Source organism: Pteropus alecto, unplaced genomic scaffold (assembly GCF_000325575.1).
Source record: "Pteropus alecto unplaced genomic scaffold, ASM32557v1 scaffold189, whole genome shotgun sequence".
Classification (NCBI taxonomy): Eukaryota; Metazoa; Chordata; class Mammalia; order Chiroptera; family Pteropodidae; genus Pteropus; species Pteropus alecto.
In genome coordinates this window covers 4,196,264-4,218,525 of record NW_006442117.1, presented here as the reverse complement: position 1 = coordinate 4,218,525, position 22,262 = coordinate 4,196,264, and the positions used below count along the sequence as shown (strand labels likewise).

General features: G+C 45.4%; 1 protein-coding gene across 1 annotated transcript in view; it reads right to left on the bottom strand.

Moving 5' to 3' along the window:
* RYR2 (ryanodine receptor 2) overlaps positions 1-22,262 on the bottom strand; it is a 561,319-nt gene that overhangs the window by 35,410 nt on the left and 503,647 nt on the right. The window contains 7 exon segments of the mRNA XM_025039067.1: positions 2,335-2,439; positions 6,937-7,065; positions 8,486-8,574; positions 9,360-9,440; positions 17,567-17,640; positions 18,380-18,456; positions 21,588-21,667. Coding sequence (XP_024894835.1) covers positions 2,335-2,439; positions 6,937-7,065; positions 8,486-8,574; positions 9,360-9,440; positions 17,567-17,640; positions 18,380-18,456; positions 21,588-21,667 — 635 coding nt within the window.

The window sequence follows — 22,262 nt, the reverse complement described above, 5'->3', positions numbered from 1 at the left end:
GCACTGTGTGCGGCCGGTTCTGGGTGACGTTTGTTAGCGTCCGCGAGGACACGGCGGGGCGCGGGGCGGGGGATGCGGGGCTGGCAGAGCACAAGGCGCAGGGCGTGGGGCGCAGGGCGGGGCACGGGGCGCGGGCTGTGGATGCGGGAAGCGAGGCACAGGGCACGGGGCACGGGGTACGGGGCGCAGGGCGCGAGAAGCAAGGCGCAGGGCGGGCTCTCTAGGCTGCGGGACTCTGCGTTCCGCACGCCGACATCTTCCTGTCACTGGGAAAGTCTGCACAGAACGTTTTTCTTTTCTGACTTCTTATACAAAGATGCTACATGTTTTGTAAAAATTAACTTATCTTGGAAAATTAACTTATCCTGGCGTGTAAGTGCTAGGAGGTACACTTATCTAACACAAAGGTAACCAAAAATGTCCCTAAGTGTACCCACAGGCATAATGCACAGTGCATCTTGTCTACTGTTTTTATTAAGTTCTCTGACATTTCTCTTGTTAAAATTTTCTGGGTTTTTTTGTTTTTGCTTTTGATTTTTCACCATGAATTTTTTTAATGACAGCAGGTATCATTTTACTCAATTGGATTTCACTACATGTGAAGCTACATTTCTACATTGCTAGAAACATGAAACTTTTTCTTTCTGAAGAGCTCTTACCTTGACCAAGTCTGCAAACGGGGCGAACAACCTCCAGGTATTAATGAATCGAGGTCGCACCTCAGAACGAGAGCTCTCTAAGGTTCCCGCTGGTTTCCTCAACTTACTAAAATGTCATTAGTGACTGGATGAAAGCATCACGACCGTTCCTTACTGGGCTGAAGTCACCCATAACTAGATAGTGACAAAGATTCTCTCCTTGACCAAACTCCAGCCAGGCTCCTCTGAGCCCTCGTCCCCACTAGGCCCCAACCCTGGTCTACGAAGACGGGAACCAACACTCGCAGAGTGTCTAGCAGCTCAGGGCCATGTCCCCAGATGACCCTGCCCCCTTACAGTGCCCTCGAGGCTGCCAGAAAGCGTACTGTCTATTCCACTACCTGAGGACCCGGCCTCTGTCCCCCGGTCTCCGTGGGAGGGAAGGAGCCTGGCTTGGTGGCTGCCCGCTGGCAGACACAGCTGGCCTCACAGCAATGACGTGGACCGACCCTTGGAGTTTTTAACTTCCATGACTCCGCTGAGGCCCAGCTCACCTTCCACAGCCCCTCACCTTCCCTTTAAAACGCCCAGTCACCTCTGTGCAAATCTCTGTGCAAATCTGTGAGTTCACACTGGCCTCTCTTACCTACAGCAACAGTTACTGTTGGTCACAACCTGCCCTGACCCTTCAGCCAGTGTCTGCTCTGATTATCTCTGACGAGATGCTCCTGCCTTAGGCCGGGGCAGGAGTGAGGATCCCCAGGCTGTTGGCCTAGAGGGGGCGGGCGCCGGCCCAGCAACGGGACGCGGGAGTGAAATCCCCCGACTTCGCATCCGGCTCTTTCCTCCACCCGAGCCTGGCAAGGCCCCGAGCCCTGACACGCGTGTCGACTGGCAGGACATCCAGCAAAACTCGCCGCTTCAAAGGGACACCGTCACTCAAGATCTACATGAAGAATTTTTCTACTTATGCGTCTCTTAGCTTCCAATAAAACAGACATAATAGCGGGAAAAACATGCTGATATTTTCAACGTGTTCCCAAATGAACATTAAAACGTGTTGCAAAATCTACTTTTTACTGGCTTATCCTTACGGTTACTTTTTTCTCTCTGATTTTCGCGCGGTCTCCGTGGGAGGGAAGGAGCCTGGCTTGGTGACTGCCACCTGGCAGACACAGCTGGCCTCACAGCAATGACGTGAACTGACCCTTGGAATTTTTCACCTCCATGACTCCGCTGAGGCCCAGCTCACCTTCCAGAGCCCCTCACCTTCCCTTTAAAACTACTGAGAAACAGCGGCTTGTTTCAACCCTGTAACAAAATCCCCTCCCCCCTGCTCAGCTGGCCTGGTGGCAGCCGAGAAGCCTCTCCAGGGGCGGGGGAGGGAAGACCCAGCAGGAAGTCACAGAAGTGGCCATGCAGGGTCGGAAATGGTTCAGTGTCCAGAGACTACACTCTCCCATTTCTCCATGTATCCAGTTCCTCAACGTCTAGTGTTCTCAGTTCTGAATAACCGTCCCACCTATTCTCAGCGTGCATAAAATTCTTCTAAAGAAAATGTTTTTAAATGAAGAGTAAAAGATGTATAAGGAACTAATCTAAGAACGACAGTATTCGAACAAAGGAAAGCATGTGTAATTTGCCAGTGATCGGTCTCCAGCCTGGCGTTGAGGGGGGCGGGAGGCGGCTGACCTACCTGAGACAGCTTCATCTGCATGTGGGCAAACACGTGCAGGAAGCCCACCACCGCGTCCCAGAGCCGGCTGTGGGCCAGACTCTGCTGGTTGCCAGTGCACGGGCCCTGCAGAGAAATACAGCAACCGCGTCATTCCCGACCTTCTCATCGCCAAGGCGAACTTGACGACAATAGGGACGGAATGATATCTTGTCACCAACACGTTATCTGCAAAGATAGAACCCAAAATAAAAGAGACACAGCGGTGGGAACAGCACAGTGCCCTCAGGCGTAAGCACACTCTTCTCTGAAATGTCTAATATAATAAATACAAAAAAAAAGAAAGAAAAAAACAGTTTCTGAACAGATTTCAGGTTCTGTTTCTCCATAAATAATAACACATGAACAACAAAGAAGGGTTAATCGTTTCATTTTCTCCTGGCTTTGAAGGGTAAGATTCAGTTGTTTGGGCTGTTGAATCACATCGACCAGCACTTACTGCCTTGTAAGAAAAGAATCTGGGATTATGCTTAAAATGAGAGCGATACTTCTTATAGCTAAAAAGTAACCATGATAAAGCATTCATATAGATGGGAAAAAAAACCTTCTATGCTTTATTAATTGTATAACTGTTTACAAACCATACAACCACTGAGATTTTAAAAGATTAATAATTAGTCTAACTTTATGAACCCAGAATCGGAGGCCATCGGAACCTAACCTTGCTTTCAAAGTGACCTCTGTGTGGTACTAGAGAGTTGGTTACAGCAGGCAGAAGGTTCGGATGGAGCCAATTTCTCTTTTGACTTCCCAGGTAAAAATTATGCAATCTCTAAGTTTTGCAAACACGTTCACATCAACCAGGAAAATAAATAACGAGATTTCAAAAGAAAAAACATATATACGACACAGTTCTTAACTTTCAATTTACTCATTCCTTTAGACAAATGACTCATAATAAGGGAGAGCGTTAAAACTTTAAGATTCCACTCTAGAAACAGTGGCCAGAAGAGATGGCCACACTGAGGACCCTGAAGAGTGCGGAAATGGGGCTGTCCTGCGTCGGCTTCTCGGTGGCCTCACAGCTGGAACAGGACAGTGAGTGCCAAGTACATCCACGTTCCATAGCAGGGGCCAGACTCGGCCCCGCTGACAAATGGGAGGCCGAGGAGCCCTGGACAGAGCGCCCCCCCCACCCCGCACCCACCCTGGACAGAGCGTCCTCTCCCTCACCCCGCACCCACCCCGGCCGCAGAGGGAGAGGGGGGGCTGCTCCTCCGGCTCCTGACGCCAGGGACGGAGGAGGCCAGGGAGGACCCGGGAGTCCTCGCCTGTCCTGAAGGCGGTGCGTAAGGGCTGGAACTAGGAGGCGTGAAGCACGGAGTGACAGAGAAAGGACTCGTGTTTCTGACGGGGCGACCCGGCAGGGAGCTTCCGAGCTCCAACCCTGCGGAGACTCTCCGGAAGGGGAGGGGGTCCCAAGGCGGGAGGAGCCGCCAGACACAGTCTGCGGGGTGACTTGAAACTGGGTGGGAAAGACGCATTTCTGGACACCGAGGAGCTGACGGGAGGGGAAGGGGACAGAGGGAGCCTAACGGGGGACAGGACAGAGGCCCAGACCTCACTCTCGGCTCCAGCCTCAGCCCTGAGGCCTTTCCGGCAAGCAGTCAGGCCCACGGGGGACGGGAGGTTCCATGCTGGATAAGGGTGAAGTGACGGTGCCACTGCGCTGTCACTGAAATGGCACTCGTCTTGTGACAAAATGCTGAAGGAATTCTGTCTGTCTGAGAGGGGCCAGTGCACAAGATCCATGCGAACACCGGCAAGGCAGCGGTCCCGGGGGTCCATGTGACATTCCGGCAAGCAGTCAGGCCCACGGGGGACGGGAGGTTCCATGCTGGATAAGGGTGAAGTGACGGTGCCACTGCGCTGTCACTGAAATGGCACTCGTCTTGTGACAAAATGCTGAAGGAATTCTGTCTGTCTGAGAGGGGCCAGTGCACAAGATCCATGCGAACACCGGCAAGACAGCGGTCCCGGGAGCCCGTGTGACAGATGGCGTGAGGGGAAGCCGGCCGCGTAGCTTACGGCCTAATGGACTCGCCCGCCCGTGCTCCAGGCCGCAGCGACTGTGCAGGGGCCGTCAGTCCTGTCTGGCTGTTACAGTCACGCTGCCGTCACAGCAACGGCCCGCCGGGACTGCCCTGTGGTCCCAGCCCGGCCAGCTGTGCTCCTGCCACCAGCCCAGGAGGCCACCACTGGACACCAGAACGCCACTGCAAGGACATCAGTGTGACTTTTCTTCAAGTCAGGAAACATTTTCTTCATGTGGCATTTAAGGTTTTAATCGAAAGCTAAACTACTTCAAAGAACAAAGATCTATAATCCCTGGGTGACCAAGAGCTGTGTGCAACATGTGACAGAGCCGCACGCCCACGGCCGAAGCACCCACGTTTCCTCCTGAACGCGAAGCTCACAGGATGCACCTCGCAGGCGCGGCCGACAGCTGCTCACGCACCTGCCAGGGACACCTGCCAGGGACACCGGCCCTTCCTACTGCCTCACCTGCTCACTCACGGCCTGCGCAGGGCCCACAGCACCCACACCCGTGCGGCCACCGCCCCGCAGGCCGGCCATGCTTTCCCGTCGACCCTCCTGGGGCGAACTTTCTTTTTTCTCTCATGGTCTAGGAACTGTGACAATGCCATGTCCTCCTGCTCAAGTGCTTCCTCCCCCATTATCAAAACTGGAACGGGCTCTCGCCGTAAGACCTTTACGTGGATGGTTTGGATGCTCCCCTTACGTAATTCTCCGTATTAGCAAGAACTGAATCGAAGGCAACATGCAATGCCGCAGTCCAAAAAATCACGAATGGCTGCGATTCACAGCATCGATAACCACCAGTGAGCACGATGCTAAGACAAGCATCTTCAAAGCACATTCGCTAAGTGCGATGTGGTAACCTCAAACAGGAAAAAGACATTAATGAAAAAACTGGTAAAACCAGAATAGGGTCTGCAACGTAGTTTATAGAATTGTGCCGATGTTTATTAGTCTTGATGAATGTGTCATGGTTACCTGAAACGCCAGGGTTAGGGACAGCCGTGGGTTGTGTGTGAAAGCACTCTGTACTGTCTTTGTAACTTTTCCATATATCTGAATTATCCCGAAATAAGTTTTTGTTAAAATATGTATTTCAGAAATGATTAATTTACATAAAAGATGTCACAGAAACAAGGAGTAATGAGAAGTTAAAAAATGAACAAGCCATAATAAGCCATGCTCCTTTGCCTACTATTCCTTGAATGTTCATATCAATAAATTAGAATAAAGAATGTTTTATGTAGTGAGAGGTTAATGATGCTTCTACTTTTATATAAATTCAAGAACCTGACTTATTTTCAGGACCAAGAAATGCCCGCTCTTGGCCGAAAAGTCACGTGAGTTTCCTTCGTTGCACAGAAAGCCTCTTCCTGACTGTTTCTGTGAAATTCACTGGCGTGCTAAGGTCATCGGTCACTCTCAGTTAGTCGGGACAGCTCACGTTGAGCGGGCCTAACGCTTCTGGACGTGGATGCGGCCCGTACAGCAATAACGGAAGCCGGGCAAGATGAGGAAATTGGACTGACACTGATTTAAAATTCACTTTTAGTTAAAGAAAAGTTATTAGGATGATCAAGTGTGGCTTTTCCATTTTGAAATGCCGAAATAAGGGTCCTGGTTCCCACCCTGGGAGAGACTAGAAAAAGTGAGATTCTGCCGAGGTAGGACACGGGCCGCTGACCTCCACTGCCCTAAGCCGTGGCCGGCCTCACTGGGCCTCGAGCCCTTCGTTCACCCGGCAGTCATCCTACGAACCCCTGTGGCCGCGCCAGCTCTGGGGCTCAATCTGTCACGTCTACGTAACTTCCTCCCCCTCCGAGGTTACGTCTAGTCTAGGGAAGCAAACTATAAATTCCTGCCTCCCGCTTCTCCTTAGCACGTGGGACTTCGGCGGGGCGACTCACTGAGCCAGAGTAAATATGTCCCTGGAGACGGAAGACTCAAAGAGGAGGTGACAGACTGGACAGCTAGGAAGGAGCAGAGTTGTGCTGGTTGGAAAAAAAAACCAACGGAATTTTATAAAATATTTTCAAAATCTGCAGGTTAAGACAAGTTTAGTTCAAGAAGAATATGAAACAAATCAATGTTTTAGTTTTTTTTTAAAAAAAGGGTATATTCTTCATAGTATTTGGAAATTTACCTATGTTGTACATGATTACATTATATAATTATATAATTACATATTCAAATAAGGTTTTAAACACTGCTCTCTGTTTTTATAAACCCACACACACGCCGGGCCCCGGAGAGACCAGTCACCACACGGTCCATGCCTCCGAGAGCTAGTGACACCTCAGTCTGCCAAAGGGCGGAGCGAGCTCATTTCTCATAAGTTCACACCTTGACCTAAACTCTGAATTGCCCTCACTGGCTAGGAGCCTGGGGATGGGTGACTGGAAACGGGGATGTGGCGGGAAGACAGACACTCAGGCGCACTGCGTTCTCCCACGGACTTCAGCGCTGACCAGCGGACTCTGTTCTCTTTCCTTCCTCCGATAGCAGCAGCGTTCGAAGGTTTACCTGAATGTACTCCGTGAGCGTGTTGAAGACTTGCTTTGCGACTTGAATCGCTTTGGAGAAATTCCTCTGTCCTTGCTCGTCGATGACATCTTTTCCGGAGTAAAACCAGTAGAAATCGCTGACCGACTCCTGCAAAAGCAGGACACGGGGTTCAGGCGCGTTCTGAAGAGACCAGGGACCTGCTGATTTTCAAGTCTATGATACGAAACCATTTCAAATACCAGATTTGGCAGTGAACAAAAATATCTGTGAATTAGATGTAATTCCCAACGATTTTCTACATGCGCATTATGGCAACGTCCTTCCTAGATATAAATAACCACTGGAGAGAAGAGAAGCAGCAGAAACCTGACTTTGAAAATTGTCTTGTGACCCTGAACTTCACAAACAAGGATTCGTCAGATTAATGCATATTTAATCCCTGAGCGGTTACATCTTTACTACGTGAGCACAGAAATAAGAGAAACCATGGAACAATACTTTTGGGTTACAGATATCTGGCCTCCCGTTTCTCCAAAAACGCCACTCACGTTTTCTTGGTGAGGACCCCAGGGTGTTCCTGCTCCTGTAACAGCCCCTGGAGAAACTGACCCATCACTTACAAACGCTGACAGCACCTGCCAGCAAACGTCCAGCTAAGAGCGATCTTCCCAGACAGGACGTTTTCAACAATAATTTCTATTTTGAAGGAATTTTAACCAGCTAAATAAATAATGTGATTCACACTAGTGTGTAAAGTACATTTGGGTTTTGAGATATGACTTAAAAAAAAATCACGAACATGTTTTAAGCAACACTTCTTGAGATATGCGCTTTAAAAACAGACTTTTTTCCCCATTAAAGTAATAAAGTGTTGTGCTTTTACGTACTCACAGATTTAGGAAAAACTGAAAGTTTGTACAATTTTTTAATGTACTGTATCTGGCTTCTCTAATAAATAAAATGAGGACTAAAAGTTACATCAGGTGCTCATTACCGTGGAGGCCTGCATCTCAGATTCGGCTTTATTAACATAAAAAAAGGTTACTACGATGTTAAAGAGATTTTTAACCGACTGCGTGCCAAGCTGAATTTTAAAATCATTTCAAATATTAGGATGGCTGAAAAGAACTAACGCGAGAGTATTAAGTTTAAGTATGCGGGAGGTGGTCTGAAAGCTTTCTTTCCCACTCCTGAGGAGGTTTCAAATATTCACACGCACCCCACCCCATTTATCTAGCAACTGCAGAAGAAGCAGAACATGCAAGTGCTTTCCAAATAAAAATAAAATTTCAAATGTCATCAAGGTAAAAAATTTAAGGGCAAAAGCACACACTTTTAGAAAGAAAACAATATGCAAAGTCGATCCAGGATCAGAGACAGAGACGACAGTCATAGTTTGACCCCCAGACTTGGTGAGACTGTGACCAAACACAAAACATCTCGAAAGCTCCTGACGGGTCACGAATCAAAGCACGTTAAAACACGTCAGCGTCGCACACTCATCTGCCATGTTATTTCAATGAAGCAGCCCTTTGCTTGTCACTAAGGTGTGCGAGGCAGCCCGTACCTGCACTCTCAGCAGGTAATCGACGGTGGAGATGATGATGTTGACAGTTGTGTTGTTGCCGGTCTGCGTTCTCAGGTAATTCTGAAAATCTACGTAAGATCAAAAGATGTTATTACAGGTCATTCCACAGTTTAAAATGAATTGTTATCTGAATAACTCCCAAAGCAAATGATGTCTCCCGCAAAATCACTGTGGCTAAGAGTTGTGTTTTATCTGACAGTTTTAATATGAAATAATTTTAGTTTCCATAAAAGGTGAATGACCACCCCATAAACATGTCTAGGTGCTTCATGGAACACCAATATTCAATTTTTGTCTAAGAGGCTGCTGACACGTGCTCCCTGACTCCCAGCCCTAGAGCCTTGGGCATGGGGAGGACCAACAGGACTGCCGACCTTCAGGATCTAGCATTAAATTATTTATCCAGGAACCATTTGTTCCGCAGTCCTGCGCTCAGTGCTGGGGAAACAAAGATAAAATTAAGCCCCAGCTCCTGCCTTCATGGATGCACTAGCCTGATAGAGAGATAGGTATATGAACAATGACCGCAAGTGCATCTCCAGTCACAGAAATGGTATAAAGGAAATAAAGCTACATATTCTCTGTAGATGTCTATCTAATCTGTGTCTTTCTTCACCTATGACCTGTCTTCTCTAACGTAAGAACGGATAAGAGTTAGTGTGTTGGCTACAGAGGACTTTGAAGCAGCAACACGGCATATAAAACATCACAGCACCCGTGTGTCAGAGTGATGCTCGAGGTCTGTTTGCTGACTCCAGGGACGAAGCACATTTGGAACTATCAGGCTCCTGTCACCACTGGCTTCAGAACACTTACTCCTCGGTGTCATCCTCCAGCCTTGGGTCTCACAAACCTGAGTTGTGTCCCTCACAAAGCAGCTGCAGGAAGCGGAAGAGGTCACAGGTGAACTCATCATCCTGCAGGACCTTTTCTCCTGCAGAAAAATCCAGACATTACTAACCCCCTCAGCATGTCCCTCCTGGCTGGACCCACCTCCGTCTGTCACACCTAGCATCAGCCTAGCATCTCTCTGAACCATAACCCATCACAGATCGCAGCCCCTCCTCCGTCTGGAGCTCATGAGAGCATGCGCTGGGCAGACAGGTGCCCGTTATCTTTGTCAGAAAAGAACACTGAACCTTAAAACTCAGATTTCTCTCTTAAAAAATGGCATGGGTTTGGCAACATTTTAGAAACATCCTGATGATTTGAACTTTGCTTTCTTTTGTCTTTTTTTTTTTTTTTGGTAAGATGGGTACAGAAATTATTTTGGCATCTCTTACAAATGTTAAAGTTAAATCACATCCTCTGCCTCATGAAAAACTAAGTACATTTGCGGGGCAAGCATGAAGGGCTCAGATGTTTCCCCGGTATTTCGATTTAAATGTATCTTGATTGTGAGTTATTTTCAAAGCAAAACACAAAGAAACAAAAAACAACAACCGAAAAGACACCGCACCACACAAATGCAAACTGATTTCAAAAGCACGGAGAGTCAGTGAAAAAATGCTCGACATATGAGTGTCTGCTCTGGAATCTAACGTTGTTTAGAAAGCAAAAGGACAAAAAAATGTCGTCTGGCAAGTGAATGAATGTCTTTACGTATTGAAAAAATAATAACTTTTCAGACTGGAAATACTTTGGGTTAAGAAAGAAAACCAGGCGGCGATCGTGTGTTTAGCGAAAGGTGCGAACGATCATGATGACAGAGGCAGTGGACTTACCGGTGTGCGGTCTGTGACTTTCAAAGTGACAGGCTTCATGTAATGGGAGGTTAGGAGGCAAAACCATTTTGAAAACTAATATAAACATTAAAAAAAGTACATAAAAATCACTGTACTGGTTTTCCTATAAGCCTGTAAGATATGATATTTGGTGACCAAACTATAATCACCAGGTACACAAATCAGTCCTGTGGCAAGCTTAAGCATTAAATGCCCACTGTTTGGAATCATGAACATGGCTGATGGGCCCATTCCTCAGTGTTTACATGACAGGACAGGGAAATGAGGGAGAACAGCCTAGGCTAACAAGCAAGCAAACTCTTCGTCAGTGATACTCAGTATCATTTCATAATCTACTTTAATCAGAAGAGTCTTTAAATTGATATTTAAATCAAAATATTTTCAGTTACATAGATCGATTCTTTTCTGGTGAGCCCATATAAAATGTTTTCTTTCCCCAGAAAACTGAATCGATAAACCATTTACATACTTTCGATGCTCATACAGTCAATGTGGAATGACAGAAAGATTCAGCAAAGGTGATATTAAAATAAACTCCACTTAGTCTACCTGTGGACCTAAAACTGCTCTGATTTGCGACATGAGGTTGTAGCTACTGTCACATGCACAGTATCTTCTCGACGGTACACACGCACCAGTAACTTCACATGCATAAGGACAGCGGGGAGGGTGGGGGCGAGCCTCTAAGGCCACCAGGTGAACCAGGTGTCAGGTGGGTGCTACTGTGTAAGGAACACATCTGTGTCTTCTGAAAGTGGTGCAGACAGGAAATGCAGTGACAGAGACGGGGGACGGCGTCCTGTCTGTGGGGGCCGCGGGAGCCCCAGCCGCTTGGTGGTGGATGCGAAAGAAATTCCATTGGAAGATGGGAACTCAGATGAATGACAAGTCATGAAACGGAGTAAGATGTAGTTGAAAGTGCTCTACGTTCCTAGAATAGCATTTCTGGCAGCTGCTGGATGGACCCATGTGAAATCTCTGAAGCGCACTCCTTGGCCTTCTTTTTGAATTGAAAGGGACTTACGATTTCTGATTCTGTGATAAAATGAGAATTATTTTAATGTTGTTGCTGATGGTGAGCTGCTTCTTTGCACCTGAGTTTTCTCATCTATGAAACGGGGACCATGGGCACTGTCCACCTGATGGCTCTTCATAATCTCTGTGACCATGTGTACAAACTGTGGGAAGGTTAGAGTTAGTGGCAGAGGGGACGGCGCTGAATAAAGATCGCGCCGACGTCCGATGCGATGAACCGTATTTATTACGTGTTCATATTTTCGAAAAGTCATTTGAATTTTAATGGATCAAAATGGTCTCAAAAAATAAATTTTCACTTGGAAATAATACCAGGTAGACCTTATTTATTTAAGCTACCAGTAAAAATTAATTCCTATTTCAGAGATCTGATAAAGTTAACACACTTTTAAAGGTCACGGTTTTACTCACGGTTGGTTGACCCAATTAATATAAAAGGACACAAGCATTTGCTTAAGTTCAATAGAACATCCATGGTCCTGGCTCAGTTTGTGGCCTTATATCCAGACAAATCTTGGTTTAATCGTTATTAGCTGTCAATCATTAATATTGATAATTACCAATAACTCCTAATAAAAGTTAATGAAATAAATAAAAAGACTATTTAGTATATGTGTAAAAACAATAGAATTAGGATAAATAGACTTTAGAAGCCGAAACCCCTTAGTTGTAAGGTCTTTTCACCGCGGTATCACCAATAATGAAAAGCTAAAGGGTCAGTAGCATGAACCCTAAGAATTCCCCGTAAACGCTTGTTAAACAGAACTCAAGAGCCCCCCGCTGCCGTGGAGGAAATAATTCTGATTCCTGGCCTTTAGAGGATTTAATTTCTATTTTGTATACTGGCAAAACTGAAGGACTAAGGCAAACAATATTTTTAAATAGTGAAAAGTCAGGTATTTGATTCCACGTGGGTAACTTTAACGTCATTGCTCAAATGGCTTAAATGTGGCTGTTTAACTTATGACACAGTTCAACTAGGAAATAATAAAAATTTTTAAACAGATTCACAATGAACACTTAGTGACTGCCGTGTGCCAGCCACCGTGCTAGACATATTTTCTCATCATTTCATTTCAGATTTACAATAATCCTATAAATCAGCTGACATGAATCCCATTTTGTGGTTCAGTAAACAACTGAGAAATTAAGTAGTGTTCACTAATGTCCTACGAATGTCGCTATTAACGTGTTAAAGGTTTGAATAAACATTCATTAAGTGCCTTGCTAGGTACCTTGTGAGGTTAAAAAAACTAATGGACATAATCCCTAACCTCACGAAGTCCTTAGTCTAATGGAGAAACAAGTAATGTCGTAGGATTTCAACATTATATGCTCTTTCTGAATTCACTGTGCCATAGTTTCAAAACTTCACAAAGTTCTTTTCAGTAATAAAGAGGGTCATTGGCTAATCCTTGATTACATGCACTATATGTTATTTAAAGCGTGAACTCCTACTTGCTTTTGCCAATTTTAGGGCCCAAGGAAAATGTTTTCTAGATGTGTGGCTTTGAGAAGGTCAATCTCTGACTGCCTGACTTCACAGGGTAGTTGAGAGAATCAAATTAGTTCAAATAAGTATAACTGCTTTGAAATATGCAAAGCACAATAAGAATAAGTGTAAATTTCAATGATGTGAAGTCGTAAGTTTGAAGAAACCTATATTTCTAATACAGAATTTCAGTAGCTTAGACTCTGCAGATGCTGTTCCCTTCCACTGAAAGGCCTTTCTTCGCTTCTTTATCTACCAGACAAACTCCTACTTCTGGCCACCAGTCACTTCCCATACCCCTGCAGGTAAGTACCGCACCTCATATGTGTCGAGTACTGTCCTGATGTTATCTGTTTACTAGTCTGTCTACACGAGCCCCCTAAAAAGCTCCAATGCCTAGGACAGCCAGTCAAATTCAAATGAGTGTTTCGAAGTTTAAAAACTGTGCCAGGATGCTAAGAAAACCTATTTAGTGCCATGAACCAACTCACGGGCTTTCCCTGAGGAAAAAGTGTGCCTACAGGAATGGCAGATGTGTGGTCCGACCCAAGCGTTGGCACTGGGCTGTACTTATGAAAGGACTCTGAAAATCTGGGGTGAGAGATAGCCAATAAACAATTAAGCTCTAAAAATACTAACAAAAAGATAGAGTAGCCAATACTGAAAATTTGCTTTAATTATCCTTTTGATTAATTAATTAAAATGGACCCGTTTTGCTTCAACTTCACGTAAACTTGATGAGGTCACTATAAATATAACAGTAAGAACCTCAATGCAGCACATCATCAGATGGATGGAACTTCCAGAAGGTTCACTGGTAGTTAATGTTTTATGTACTTTAAAAAAGCAAACAATTTCTGAGGAATCAGATCAGCTTTGAAGTTTCATCTTGCTTATGGAGTCTAGGACGATCAAAAAACGATCAGAAAATGAAATGGAGTATCTCCTACTACCTTCCAAGAAGTGTGAGACAAGGAACATTGCACTTTCAAGCTCAGGATGATTTAGGAACGAGGCTAAATGGTTCTGAGGAGAACATGAAAAAGTCAAAGGTGAAATGAACTTTGGAAGATCCATGCAGGTTTCTGGCTGTGAACACTGTTCCATGTTGAAAGAAAACACACACGACTAAGAAGACAGAGAGGAGACGACACTGAGCACATCACCAGTCTACCAAACACTCCTGCAGAGAACCATTTTTCTTTTTAAAGAAAAACACAAGTGAGAGGTCCAGGTTTTTGTAGAAATGGGGCAAATTTAGTTAAGGGGGTGGGTAGGGATACAGGGCCCGCTTACATGACAATAACAGCAGTATCAAAAGGAACGTACATGATTAGTCTGAAACCTTTACCTACAAACCTTAAAGAAACACATATTTCCTAACGGTATCTCAGTACCAGACCGGGAATATCATTTGTCGCCATAGAAAGTTCAAAAGTGATTTTAAAACTTCCACAAACTGCAAAAATTGGCAACAGACTGTTGTCTTTGAAGGGAGCAACAAACAGTAGGTAAGAAAGACAAAAAATACTACTTAAAAAAAAAAAATACTACCTAAGCCAAGATGCTGGGCGCAAAAGCAGCCCCTAGAGAACACTGAGAGAGTGTGTCTTTGGTGGGGGGCGGGGAGGGGGGACTTGGCTCCTGAAACTGGTATTAAACGGTGTGGGGCAGAGGGCTTGTGTTTGTCCTGGCCCTGACACTTCGCTGTGCGACCCCGGACAAGCCATGTAACCTTTCTGTCCCTCAGCCTTGTTATCGATAAAATGGGACAACACTTCATTGGAGGGATGTGAATGTCAGAAAGTTCATGCGCTTAGGTTGCACGCTTTCATGGCTTTATAATTTACGGCCATTTTATCATCACCAGGAAGAGACTGAGCCTAATAAAGGCAGTGGTTAGGAGGAGCCTTAGCTCTGCGGGATTACGGTCTGCAGGCCAAGCCTGCTCTGCAGGGGCCTCAGCCTCTGAAGCCACCACATCGCTGAGGGACGCAGGCTTTCCAGCCTGTTCTACATCGTCCAGAAGGGATGATTGACTTTCCTCCTCCTACGAGGGTCAAAACTGTCTTCAACTTTTGTAGAATCTTAAACAAAAGATGGCCATGGAACTGAAATGTTTTAAATATGCCAAAAACTAGAGTCCACGAAGTTCTGGACCTGGGAACTGGCTAACGTCCACAGAGCTGGTGAATCGCACTGCGCATGCGCTCAGCAGGCGTCTAATTAAGGTGACAGTGTGATCAGAAAGCACGATTTAATCCTGGCAGTGTCGCTGATGAGCTACATGCTATTCAAAAACCCCATCTCTCCCGTATTCCCATTGTACATAAGGTCTTCCAGAAGCTATCTGAAGTACCACTGCCATCTTGCTATTATGAGTTTGAAGAATAAATATTTGCTACTATTTCTACCGTTCTCTGAATTCAATCTCAAGAATCAAAATTAGTTTTTATGTCAAGACGGTTTTTAATGTGTGATTTTTTCAAAGGAATAGCGGAAAACCGTAGTGCTCCCAGCACTGGGAAGGGAACTGGCAGGCCCGCGGGCCCCGCACCCCAGTCCGGGCAGCCAGACAGCCACGGGAGGCCCCGGGCGGACGCCCCACGGGGGACGCTGCCCACGCCCGCAAGGCATCCATTCTCACAGCAAGTTGCAAACACTGAGTCTACTGGAAATGCTTTTAAATGAAAGACACAGAAAAAACGAACTCAAGAACATAATTTTCAACGCGTGTTGCCCCTTCATGTGTAATATGTTAATAACTGCATATCCTCACAGAAAAAGGAAAAAAGGAAAACTTAGTATGTCCCTTTAAAAAAAACAGCAGGATGCATCATGGTGAAAATGAAATAATCTACTTGTTAAAACAGTCTATAAAAGGACAAATGTGCAAAAATCGTCACTATCAAGACTGTACACAAATCTCACAATGAATCAATGAACAAATAAACAAGAGGAAGTTCATCTGCCACGATTCTCACACTCAAGAGCGATGACTGAGGGAGATCGGAACTCACAGGAGTCCAAAGAAAACGAGGAAAACGAAGAGCTGAGGTTTTGATTTTGTTTTGTGATTTGTAAGAAAATAAAATAGAAAACGTGTTCATCAGTTTGGGAAGTATTTGCGTATGTGTGCGCTGAAAAATAATAAACAAATCAAACCATCTCATCTTGAGAAATGTAACTAATTCTCACATCAAGACGGTCATTCTCACCCAGTTATTTCTGATTTGGGGCCACAAACATAATTTCAACCCACCATGTCTGGCTGGCAACAGAGAGAAAACCCAGTAAAGTAACCCTGGGCGGCCACTGTCCCCTTGTGGGAGCTGAGACCACAGTGACTGAGAATGATCGATGAAATCGTGTCCAGAGCTTCTGCAACATTAGGCCACAACGACTGAGAAAAACAAGATAGATCGCTAATCCCAAGACAGGGTCATCGGACTCCGAACAGAATTCATTCATTTTTAGGCACCTGACAGCCGGAAAACACCCCAAACTTCGGGGAGATGGTACAGGCAGGGGGATCACGGGCCAGAGATTTGTGGTGGCTCTGAGTTCTCCAGGCGGCGTGACTGTTGATACAAACTGAAGAGCTCCAGCTTGATGTTAATATTCAGAAAAACTAAGTAAGTTTCAAGTGCTGCTGGTGATTTGTCTTGACGGCTGCTAACAAATATTAGTCACAACAGTACGACTAATATTTGGTGATTGAACGTATACATTCAGCTGCCAAGCAGAAAATAAAATCGCACAGGACTTATCTAGTAGCAGAAGCATTAGAATACGTATAAATGATAATCTGTAAATACAGCAAGAAATATGCAGCTAATTCTTTTTCCTATTGTGAGAACAAAATTATACAGAGAAAATTAGAGAGATTAGTTAAGTCTAAATTATTTCAGAAAGGCACATAGACTAAAAATGGTAGATGGGGAAATATTTACTTTTGGAACAAGATGAGTTTTATAGAAGACCCAATGTTCCAAAAGTAATATATTGATGAGAAAACTCTGAAACACACCAAACAAGCGAAAACGGATCAACATATACGGCCTTACCAAAACTAAACTCATTGAAAAATCAAACACGAAAAAATACAAACAAATCAATACAAAAATATTGAAGATATTTTTCTTAATAAATACTAAAATGAATGCACGGCAACAGCTATTTCTGCTTTAAGTGCACTGTGCATTAATTTTTTCTAGTTTATACACACGTATGTTTATAGAGTGGTTATTTTGTGCACATTTAAATTATGTGAGCAGAGTTATTTCAACACAACATTACTCTTTAATTTCTCTCATCGAACAATGTGGACTTGCAAAGACGTCTGGACACACGCGGTGGAGTGTAACTGCTCGATGGGAGGTGACCGGGGGACGGGTGTTTTGAGGGGCCCAAAGCACTGCCGTCCCATGGGGACAGAAGGACCCGAAAGCCGGACGTTGCTAAAGGTAATGACGTTCTCTAATCCGGTTCATCCTGGTGCGTTCTCGTTTTATAGTAATTCTCTAATAAGGGTCTCTATCTGCTGCCCGACCAGGGGACGGGCCACTGACCACAGGTCTGAAACACAGAGGAGGCGATGGCCGCCGTGGACGGCTGGGTTTGCGTGACCTGCGTGAGCGCCCAATTACGAACTGTCACTGAGTCGCCCGTGCATGCTGCCCACTTAAAAATAACCTGTATCTCTCTGTATTGAAGAAGGAATTGATAACTGACTCATCTCGGGAAAGGACGGGGACAGGCGACCCTTTTAATTTAAACCATCAATACCTGATCCTTCCTCTGTCACCATTCCGAGTCCTTCAGCTTTGTTCTGTCGCTCAAAGGCATTCAGGTCGAGGACACTGCAATGACAGACAGACACACGTTCAGAGAACTCACGGAACAGTCTCTTTCTTCAGGAGAGCCACCCTCGAAAAACCACACAACTCGGAAGGTGAAGCGCGTGCTACCTACACACGCGGGACCGGGCCCCGGCCCAGGCTGTCGGCCCCGGGGCTGGCGCCCAGATGGCCCGTGGGGGAGCCCTGTGACCGGCACCCACGGGCTGCAGCTGCGGCTGCCATCACGAAGGGACAGAGGAACTTAGGGACAGGAGTAATAACTGTCTGTCCAACTGGAAGAGCTCTTGACATTAAGTGTCCGGTTTCAAGCACTGTCTGAAGGTTTTAATTACTGTTATAATAGAAAACAACTATCACAAAACAGTTGGTTAAGGCCCATTTTCTTCGGAAAATGAGAAACAGTCTACGAGCTCTCAAGTAAAACTAAATAAAATTTTCTGTTTTCTCTTTTAAAAATCATACACTGCTCATTTTCAAGAATGCAGCATATACACCAATCCTCCAAGGTCCCCATTTAAGCACAGGGAAAGCTGTTGTGACACATTATTAACACTGAGTAAGTTAGGAATCAAGACGTTACTAACAGAACAGCAAGACAGAAAATGAGACGCCACCTACCGTCCACTTCTAAATGCATAACCCTCAAAAGTTCTGTATGCGACTGTCGTCCATAACGTAAACGAACCCTCCGAAAGGCCCCCACGCCCGGCCGAGCAGACGAGGGAGGACGCGCACTCACCTGCAGGACTGCATGAGGCCGGCCAGGCTCTGGAAGAAGCCCACGTCTTTCTTCTCCTTGAGGTAGTCGAGCATTTTCTACAGCAAATACAAACACCACGGGGCCCTGAGCACAACGCTCGTATTTTGTTACACAAGTTAAAAAGCAACGAAGACATGCTTTCTACTCCAGGATAAAGATAAAATAATATCTGCTGCATACAGATATCGCTAACGTCATCTTTTTCGTGAAACAGTGACACGTGTGTCAAAGCGACACAGTGGCACGTGTCAACACGCAGCAGCACACGAGCGTGGCTCGGAATAAGGACGCCGCTTCACACAAACAGCAGGGGTTTAATAAACATAAAAATCACAAATGTCAGGGGAAGTAATTCTTAATTCTCTTCTCATCCATCGCTAAGCATTCGGATGCTCCAGGTGTGCTGGGAAGGTCCACCTGGGTGCCAGGCACAGATTTCCACACGAAAGCTCCTTACACAGCACTATGACCCGAGCTGGAACTACCATGTGCCAAGCACAAATTCAGTTTCCATTGCCACAGACTCTAAAACAAGGAGTGGTGGGAATCATCTGACTATAAATCTTCTCTTCTGTTCTCAGAATGACGTCAGCTTCCGTGATCAAAATTTGGGTTAAACATAAATTTAAAAAGTCCATGTTGTTAGCTTACTGTTACACACCCAAATGGAACAGCTGTTTTGAATGTGGCTACAATGTGATGGAGACGTAAGCAGTACATTCAAGACGGCAGGATGACAGAGGGCACCCCAAGGGCTCTGAGAAAATAAGGGTGCCGCTCCGTCCCCGAATCCCGAATTTGAGAGAATAGCCCCTATTACCAGTGCTCTCTTAACAGGGCCCAGCTAGGCCGTCAAAATTTTGGTAGAAATCTTTTTCCTGAAATCAGAGTCAAAGGTAATAGAAAGCTAAATGCAAAGACTGTACGCACACACGCACACGCATGCACACGCACACACGCACACACACGCACACACCCCTTCCCATGCATATGTACACACACACACACCCCTTCCCAGGCATATGTACACACACACACACCCCTTCCCAGGCATATGTACACACACACACACCCCTTCCCAGGCATATGTACACACACACACACCCCTTCCCAGGCATATGTACACACACACACACCCCTTCCCAGGCATATGTACACACACACACACCCCTTCCCAGGCATATGTACACACACACACACCCCTTCCCAGGCATATGTACACACACACACACACACACACACACGAATCTGTACACACAGAGACCAACAAAACGCACGGCCATGTGGGGGCCGGGGGTTGTGAGAACTTATGGGCCTAATAACAAAGGAAGCATTTATTAATCACTGGTCTTTTAAGACAAAAGGAACACGGCTTAGGGGGTCCCAGACAGGTGGCGAAACGTGTATCTGAAGGTTCAGAGGAAAAAGAGACCTGTACAGACAACAAGCACACGCGTCACACGGTCTCCTCAGCCTCCTCTCGGCTCCAAGGGTTTCTGAACAACTAAGGTCTTCTGAAGTAAAACATGAGGCAAGAGATCATTTTTGACAGATACCGTGGGGAGGTTAAGTAGGTTCTGCTTCTCCTTTTTTGTTTTTAAAGTCATGCGGTCATTGACTATGGAAATCAAAAAAGGATGGCTATAAATTGGATGGGAAAAAAGACATCTGTATTTTCACTCATTCCTCGGTGAAACTTAGCATTCCTTTCAACTCGTACCCTAAGCAGCAACGCAGTAGGATTAGCAGCCACGATGGTTTGTCCACCAACAAAATTCCAGATATTTTTCAGATCATATTACAATTGTTGCAACTATTTAAAAATATTTAGGCTAATCGCTTCTTCTCAATAATTATTAGACCAAGGACTAGATCCTTTATTTAATGAGTTCTTAAAGAAACACACATCACTTTCCCAAAACCTGTTTTATAACATTTTGATAACCACATTTCAGTGCATTTGCTTTCTCTTGCGAACCTGTGCAGCTTTACTTGGTGCCTTCATAAACATGAGCTGGGAAAAGTCCAGAGGCTTCAGTAAACGCTCAGAGGCCGTAAAAAGAGAGAGCCAAGAGCCCTGGCTTGGACTATGTCTGTGTTCTCTTCGAGTTCTAAAATCGTAATTATATTTACGGTAAAAAGTACGCAATTTGAGAAAAAGGTACATATGAGTTTTTTTTGCTATTCTGGGTTGTACTTAACCTAGTTCAAACTTCACCAACCCAAAGCAGCCTTCAAATTTTCTCTACTTTGCTTTTCTTAAGACCCGGCGGTCTAGGAGCACATCTGTGCCTCTGTCCTACTGCCCCTCCCGCCCGTGTCCTGAGGTCGCAGTAGCCGGACGTCGGGCACTGTAAGGTTTTCGTTAGCGCTCCCCTCCTTCCCCTGCCTCACGAAGACTCACCCAGGAAAGAACGGTTATTAGTTCCATGTTCATAAACTGTTCTTTCTCACACAGAAGCCCAAATATAAAAATAAGAAATAGATTTTAGCTTTAGAATAACACAATCTGCTACATAAACTGTGTTTTGCTCCTGTTTTTCAGTTAGCGTAAGAATTTTTTCTGAGTTCAGGACACAGCGCAGCCATGGGAATGGTGCCCCCAGTCTGACAGTCACCCGGATCCTCCTGTTTTAACAAACTCACAGGCTCTGGCCTTCAGGACGTAGAGACAGCGTCCTTTGTCACAATCGGCTGAAGTTATTAAAATCTCAGCCCAGAACGTCTTTTAAACAGAACGTAGATCCCAACCTGGCCGGGAAGTGACCTATCTCATGTCATGGGAGACTACGAAGATTTACAAGCAAGAGAGCTGTTAACCGTGCCCGCTGCTCACGTGTTGGCCGAGGAGCAGACCTCACAGCAAACACGTAACGACATCCTGAGAAGCAATTCACAGGAGCTCCAACGTGACAAAACGCGCTCCCCAGCCAGGCCCAAGGTAAGGGTATGTTTCCCTATAAAACAAACCAGCTGGCCAATGCTCAGTCACGTGAAATGCAGCACTGCAAGTGACGACACCACGTGGCATGACTCAGAGTCTACACAGACCTGGTGCTCCCGTGGGGTGTTCGTGTACTTCCCAGAATTTGATCTTTGAATGCTGAGACAAAAGGGCCATCAAATAGACACGTTTTACATGGAAAAGGAGGAAGCCCGCAGCGGTCAGGAAGGACAGCGACGCTACCTGCTGCACCGTGGCGTTCCCGCCGTTGAGGATGGCGATGCCGAGCTTCAGCGTGGCGGCGACCATCGGGCCGGTCTCACCTGAACACATAAGAAAGAGTCCTCCTCACGTCATCTCGCCTGCCGCAGGGCCCGGGCCCACCTCAGAACCTGCACTCGAAAAATTATCCATACCCTGCAAATCCGCATCATGGCGGAGGGAGACAGACTGACACACGCCAGAAAAGGTTGAAGGAGTAATGATGCATATTTTGCCATCGACGTTTTTACCAAATTCTGTGTAGTACAGTCAAAAATGTAAACTATTCGAGGACATAGGAAAAAAGGAATAGGAAGAAATAACCGATTTTTAAATACTGGGACCTAAAATTATTCAAATTCGAAGCCAATCTTAAAATGATATTCGAATGAGTATGAGCCATGTAAAATTTTCTTTAAGGAAAATTCTTTACCTTCTCCCTCAACGATATTAGGTTTGGACAACTTTTATCATTTTCGTTTCCTCACTTTTATCCTAATGTGTTTATAGTCTAGTTTTGTTAGGATAACTGGTCACGATTTTAAGTTATTCGAATAATAACGGCAACATTTTAAATCTAACTAGCTGACTATCATTTGGTATATTTTATGTTTTGTTATTCACCTCTACTTACCTCAGAAATAAAAATAATCTCCA